General features: G+C 41.6%; 2 protein-coding genes across 2 annotated transcripts; one reads left to right on the forward strand and one right to left on the reverse strand.

The window, feature by feature from the left end:
* Nucleotides 4,311-5,432, forward strand: LOC109132832 (uncharacterized mitochondrial protein AtMg00810-like). The gene has a single exon (XM_019245255.1). The coding sequence runs from the start codon at nucleotides 4,311-4,313 to the stop codon at nucleotides 5,430-5,432; it is 1,122 nt and encodes a 373-aa protein (XP_019100800.1).
* LOC104789077 lies at nucleotides 6,293-7,279 on the reverse strand. The gene has a single exon (XM_010514826.1). It carries the CDS (start codon nucleotides 7,277-7,279, stop codon nucleotides 6,293-6,295), a length of 987 nt encoding a protein of 328 aa, XP_010513128.1.

Here is a 7,606-nt window from a genome sequence, read left to right on the forward strand (position 1 = left end):
TGTTTTAGCCTTATAAAGTAGTCTCTCTTCAGTCTTCATTGAGTAAGCCACAATCTTTAAATTGTTACCGAATGACATACCGGTCTAAATTCAACCTCAATCTCTTACATTATGGGCATGATCCATCTTTTGTAAGTTTCACTGATAACAAATAAAGTAATATATTTTTATCTTGAAAACTGACTATTTTAAAATTGCTTTCGCTAAAATAAGCCTAAAGCTCTAAATTCTAATTTACCACTGAATCGAACCGGAATAATAGCAGCCGGTTAAACCGGTTCGGTTTAATTAAGAATTCGTCAATTATTAATTAGCCGGATTTTATTTTTTTTTTGTTTTTGCAGTTGCAACCCTTCATGTAGAATTCGGTGCCGGTGATATGTAACCCTAGCACAGGAGAATTCTTACCTTTACCAAAAGTGAAGACGATGGAAAGTTAATGTGAGCAACTTTTTGGGATATGATCCGATTGGTAAACAATTCTAGGTATTGTCCATGACCTGGCCATGTCATGTAAGAAGACGAAGGGTGTGTGAGGAGCACCAATACCTAGAACAGAGACCAAAACGACGTAGCTTTACAAAAAGGATTATTGGGACCATGGCCCAATACATTCCCAAAGCCCATTCCAGCTCAACGGCTACCTGTGAAACACGACAAAGAAAAGCAGAAACCAACACCTTCAGACCGTACGACGATGACGACCAAGAACCGATTTGCAGCTCTCGAATCCTGCGGTGACAATGAGTCCACGTGACAATCATCAAGTGAATAGAAAAACCTAGAACCTAGGTTAAACTCTCAGCTTCTCTTGTATCCTAATATATAAAGGAACAAGGCATTGTATTCTAAAATAATCGATTGTCTTAATAAAAGAAGTAGTCTTTCTCTCTTCTCTGTTTTCTCTGTTTCTTTCTACATGGTATCAGAGCCATGGAAGGAACCATGGAACCCTATGCTTCTCCATCTTTACACATTTCAAACTGCGTCACTATAAAACTCAACGAACAAAACTACATCATCTGGAAGTCACAGTTTGAATCCTTTCTTCGTACACAATCTCTTCTTGGCTTTGTCAACGGTGCTTCCAAACCACCTGATGAGAAGATACCTGTTCGTAACAACAACAACGGCAAAGTCGAAGACATACTCAACCCTGATTTTGAGAGCTGGTCCAGATCTGACCAAGTTGTTAAGGCATGGCTGCTCGGCTCAATGACTGAGAATGTCATGCGACTAGTGATTGGATCCACCACTGCTCAGGAGGTATGGGACACTTTAATTTCTCACTTCAACCGAACTTCATCCTCTAGGTTATTTGAGTTACAACGACGTCTTCAGAATGCTGAGAAACTAGATAAAAGCATGTCTGATTATCTTAGAGGAATCAAGGATATATGTGACCAGTTAGCCTCCATAGGAGATCCGGTTAGTGAGAAAATGAAAATCTTTGCAGCTCTAAGAGGTTTGAGTCGAGAATACGAACCTATCGTCACTGTTATTGAGGATTCGATGGATCGGTTGCCTGCTCCGACCTACGATAACGTGATATCTCGTCTTACTGGCTATGATGATAGAATTCAAGGTTACTCTGTCTCCACTGAAGTCTCGCCACATCTTGCATTTAACACCACCAGAACTTCAGGCTTCCGCGGTCGTGGCAACAGAGGTAGAGGCAGAAGATCGTTTTCCACTCGTGGACGTGGTTTTCATCAGCATTTCTCATCCGCAGCTCCATCAAGGACATCTTCTATTACGAATGAGAAGCCTATCTGTCAAATCTGTAGCAAAAGGGGTCACAACGCTTTTGAGTGCTGGTACAGGTTCGATGAAGAATACCAGCAACCTGCTCAACCTGCTATCAGTGCTGCAGCGTTCTCTGCTCTTCACATCACTGATGTTACAGACGATAGTAGCTGGTACCCTGACTCAGCAGCAACAGCGCATATCACGAGTTCCACTCAACGTCTGCAACAGTCCCAACCGTACCAAGGTAGTGATGTAGTAATGGCGAGTGATGGAAACTTTCTTCCAATAACGCATGTTGGCTCTGCAAACCTTCCCTCAACGTCAGGTAACATACCACTTAAAGATGTTCTAGTCTGTCCTGAAATAGCAAAGTCCTTATTGTCAGTATCTAAGTTAACTAAAGATTACCCTTGTGCTGTCACATTTGATGATATTGATGTTGTTATTAAGGACAAAGCATCACTCAAAGTTCTGACAAAGGGAAAGGAAAATAATGGGCTTTACAAGCTCGATGATCCGAAGTTTCAGGTGCTTTACTCTACAAGACAAATCAAGACAAGTGATGAGGTTTGGCACCAGAGATTAGGACATCCTAATAATCAAGTTCTTCAGTTTCTCTCAGCTAGAAAGGCAATTCAAGTTAATAAAAGTACCAGCAAGGTGTGTGAATCATGTCAGCTTGGGAAGAGTTCAAGGTTGCCTTTTAGTTCTTCTACTTTTATTGCTTCAAGACCTCTAGAGAGAGTGCATTGTGATCTCTGGGGTCCTTCTCCTGTTCCTTCTATTCAAGGATTCATATTTTATGCAGTATTTATTGATAATTATTCAAGATATTGTTGGCTTTATCCTTTAAAGAGAAAATCTGATTTCTGTTCCACCTTCATTAACTACCAATGTCTGGTTGAGAATCTGCTGCAAACAAAAATAGGCACTTTTCAGTCAGATGGTGGGGGAGAATTCACAAGTCAAAGGTTTCTTACACATCTGAAAGAAGCAGGTATACAACACTTCTTATCTTGCCCACACACACCTCAACAGAACGGTATAGCTGAGAGAAAACATAGACAGTTAACTGAGGTGGCTCTTACCTTGATGTTTCAAAGTGCTACTCCTCAAAGCTACTGGGTAGAAGCCTTCTTCACATCAAATTTCTCTCCAATCTTCTTCCCAATAGCTCTCTGAATGGAAACATCAGTCTGTATGAGGCGCTCTTCAGCAAACCACCAGAAGACTCTGCTTTACGAACGTTCAGTTGTGCTTGCTATCCCACTCTGAGACCTTATGCGCAAAACAAGTTTGACCCTCGCTCACTCAAATGTGTTTTTCTTGGTTACACTGAAAAATTTAAGGGATATCGTTGTTTATATCCTCCCACTGGTCGTGTGTATTTGAGTCGTCATGTAATTTTTGATGAACTGAGCTTCCCGTTTACAATCTCATATGCATATCTGCAACAGCCAGCACCTACTCCTTTGTATACAGCCTGGCTCAAGCAGTTGTCGTGTAATGAGGTCGTTAGTCCTATCAATGAATCTAACACAACCACCTCTGCAACACCTACTCTTACAGAGATATCTTCAGTAGCTCCGTCTGTACCAGCGAACGAACCTGCAACAACTATCACTACTGAAGACAGGGTTGATCAGCCACTTGGAGCTGATGATGAGAGTTCTGGGTGTACGGCAAGCTTAGAACTTGTTCCTATAGGCAACAGCTCCCAATCATCAGCTCCAATAGTGGAAAATTCAACAGAACCTGCAGTCGTCGTCACACAAAGCACAGAAACTACTGCAGCTTCTCTTACAACCTCAACACATCCCATGGAAACTCGCTCTAAAGCAGGAATATCCAAGCCAAACCCTCGGTATGCCCTTCTCACACAAAAGGTCTCCTATCCTAAACCTGCAACAGTAACTGAGGCTTTAAAAGATCCAAACTGGACAGCAGCAATGGGTGAGGAAATGGGAAATTGCAAAGAAGCAAAAACCTTCTCCCTTGTTCCTCAAACCCCAGACATGCATGTTTTAGGATCTAAATGGGTATTTCGAATCAAACTTAACGCAGATGGATCCTTGGATAAGTACAGAGCAAGATTGGTGGCTCAGGGTTTCAAGCAAGAAGAAGGCATTGACTACCTTGAGACCTACAGTCCAGTAGTTCGAACCGCAACAGTTAGAGGCGTTCTTCATTTTGCCACAATAAGAAACTGGGAAATCAAACAGATGGATGTAAAAAATGCTTTTTTACATGGTGATCTCACTGAAACAGTTTACATGAAGCAACCTGCAGGATTTGTGGATGCAAACTATCCTAATCATGTTTGTTTACTACACAAGTCCCTTTATGGTCTTAAGCAATCTCCAAGGGCCTGGTTTGACAAATTTAGCAATTTCTTGCTTGATTTTGGCTTTACCTGCAGTCTGCGAGATCCTTCTCTGTTCGTCTGCTTCAAAGGGAACAACATCATCATTCTTCTCCTCTATGTTGATGACATGGACATCACATGAAATTCTTCTGAGCTACTACATGATCTTCTCGAACAGCTAAACAAACAATTTCGAATGAAAGATCTTGGCAAGCTGCATTACTTTCTTGGTATTCAAATCCAATATCACGAAGGTGGAATGTTTCTATCTCAACAAAAATATGCAGAGGATCTGTTAGCTGTAGCCGGTATGTCAACATGTGCTTCAGTTGCAACACCTCTCCCACAGCAGTTAAAACGAAAGTCACCACAATCCGGTAACTCTGCTCCACCCTCTCACTCTACTCCGTTTGCTAATCCTAAGTATTTTCGTAGCTTGGCAGGTCGATTGCAATATCTAACATTAACAAGACCAGACCTGCAATTCTCTGTCAACTACGTCTGTCAAAAAATGCATGACCATACAGTCTCTGACTTCAACCTTCTCAAACGCATTCTTCGCTATATCAAAGGGACATCAACCATGGGGATTTCTTTTGACAGATATTCGGATTCCAAACTCACTGCTTATAGTGACAGCGACTATGCAGGGTGTGAAAAGTCCAGTCGCTCAACAGGCGGATTCTGCACCTTCCTTGGTCGCAATATGATCTCATGGTCATCTAGAAAACAAGACACTGTCTCCAAAAGCTCAACAGAAGCTGAATACAGGGCAATGTCTGAAGCCACTTCTGAAATCACCTGGTTTGTAAATTTGCTTCAAGATCTTGGGATGCAAACAACCGCTACTCCAGAACTCTTTTGCGACAATCTCTCCGCAGTCTATCTCACAGCTAATCCAAGTTTTCACTCTCGTACTAAACACTTTGCAACTCATTACCACTACATTCGGGAACAAGTTGCATTCGGTAATATCATCGTCAATCATATCTCTGCAGATTTTCAGATCGCAGATATATTTACCAAATCGCTCCCACAACGGCCTTTCGAGCTTCTTAGGCTCAAACTTGGCGTCGACTTGCCACCTACTCCAAGTTTGCGGGGGAGTGTGAAGAACAGAGACCAAAACGACGTAGCTTTACAAAAAGGATTATTGGGACCACGGCCCAATACATTCCCAAAGCCCATTCCAGCTCAACGGCTACCTGTGAAACACGACAAAGAAAAGCGGAAACCAACACCTTCAGACTGTACGACGATGACGACCAAGAACCGATTTGCAGCTCTCGAATCCTGCGGTGACAATGAGTCCACGTGACAATCATCAAGTGAATAGAAAAACCTAGAACCTAGGTTAAACTCTCAGCTTCTCTTGTATCCTAATATATAAAGGAACAAGGCATTGTATTCTAAAATAATCGATTGTCTTAATAAAAGAAGCAGTCTTTCTCTCTTCTCTATTTTCTCTGTTTCTTTCTACAGTTCTTACATTAGGAGGAGCTGGAAATATATCATGGAGATTGATCGAGTGTAGTCTCCCCAAGCATTCTGTATATGATGAAACTGGAATATGCATCAATGGTGGTTTGTATTATCAAGCTTCGATTAATGGGGTTTTTAAGGTATAAGCGTATGGTGTCTCGGCGTGAGTCAACTCTAGTTAACTACAAGGGTAAATTAGGTGCACTTGAAGTGTCAGAGATTGGGTGTAGGACAGTTATTGGATATGATGACTATTTTCTGTTTATTTTTCTTCTTTTTATTAGAGCCCACAAGAAAGACAAGTCCAAGCCCAATCTTATGACATGTAACTAGGGTTCTTAGCAAGATGAAAGTCTCATATATATATATTGATGTAATGAGAACTTAGAGTGTATCTTTGAGAGTTGCCTCATCATAAATACGCACATCATCATCATCAAATTGAAATTTACAGGGATAATCATTGGTAAGCTTGGACACAGACAATAAGGACTTTGCAATACCAGGACAAACAAGAACATCGTTAAGATGTAAATTACCATAGGTTGAAGGGAGACTTGCTGATCCGGTGTGAGTGATAGGTAGAAAGCTTCCATCTCCCATCATGACTGACTCATTTCCTTCATAAACCTGAGCTTGTTGTAGGTGATGAGGAGAGTTAGTCACGTGATTCGTAGCTCCAGAGTCTGACACCCACTAGTTTCCGTTGTGATCAGTAACATCAGTAATCCGGAGAGCAGCTAAAGCATGAGGTATGTTGTCAAACTGGTAACTGTTATCAAACCGATGCCAACATTTTGAAGCTGGATGGCCTGGTTTACCACTGATCTGACAGATTACTTTGTTGACTCCACCAGATTCTTGGGATATTTGCTGATGAAAACCTCTTCCCTTTGTTGTGAAGTTGTTTATGCCATGGTTGTTACCATAGCGAGAGTTGCCTCTGCCTCTGTTGTTGTTGTAGTAGCCAGTCGAAGCAGTGCTAATGGTGTTGAACGCCATGTGAGGAGAGACTTCTGAACCACCATTGTAGCTTGCAAGACGGTCAGAGTAACTAGTGAGCCTTAAAATTACAGCATCCAAAGTCAGAGAAGGCTGAGCATCCATTAATCCTTCTACTGAGGTTTTGATAGGCTCATATTCCTTACCTAGACCCTTAAGAGCAGCAAATATCTTCATATGTTCACTAACCAGACTTCCTATAGAGGCAAGTTGCTCGCAAACCCTCTTTATTTCTTTTAGATACTCATCCATTGACTTATCTAACTTCTCGACAGTTTGAAGCTTATGTTGTAGTTCAAATAGATGAGAAGCTGATACCTTGTTGAAGTGTTGAGCCAAGGCTGACCAGAGATCTCGAGCTGTAGTGGTGTGGACAACATCTCGCAGAATGTCTTCAAAAAGAGATCCAAGCAGCCAAGCACGCACCACCTGGTCAGCATGATGCCAAGCTAGAAAGTCTGGATTTGTAACATGGCTGACTTGACCATCAATTGTAGGAACAGGAATGGAGGCTAGCGGTTGTCGAAAAGCTCCATTAACAAAGCCCATAAGATTTTGACCAGAGAGAAACGACTCAAACTGGGTTTTCCAGAAAAGATAATTTTTCTCTGTTAGTTGTACAGTGACACAATTAGAGATATGAAGAGTAGGAGGAGAATAGAGTTGGATTGCTTGATCCATAGCTCTGATACTATGAAGAAGCGAGCACAGCGGCTCTTTTAGGTAAAGAACATTACTCTCTTTATTTCCTTATCTTAGGTTTGTTACATAGGTTGCCTTATATAGGCATTACATTATTAGGGCTTGACAGCTCACTGCTCATATCACACATCATATGAGTCCAAACATTCAAACCTATTGCTGAGAGGTATATGATCAGTACAGTTCTCTTTTGCTTTCACTTTATTGTCTGGTTGTGTAGGTGTGGTTAGCCGCTGAGAGGAGGAAGACTTTGGCTGCATATTGGGCCTGACTGCACTGTTGGACATATTGGGCCTGACTTGTTTA

This window comes from Camelina sativa, chromosome 5 (genome assembly GCF_000633955.1).
Source record: "Camelina sativa cultivar DH55 chromosome 5, Cs, whole genome shotgun sequence".
In the NCBI taxonomy this organism is placed as follows: domain Eukaryota; kingdom Viridiplantae; phylum Streptophyta; class Magnoliopsida; order Brassicales; family Brassicaceae; genus Camelina; species Camelina sativa.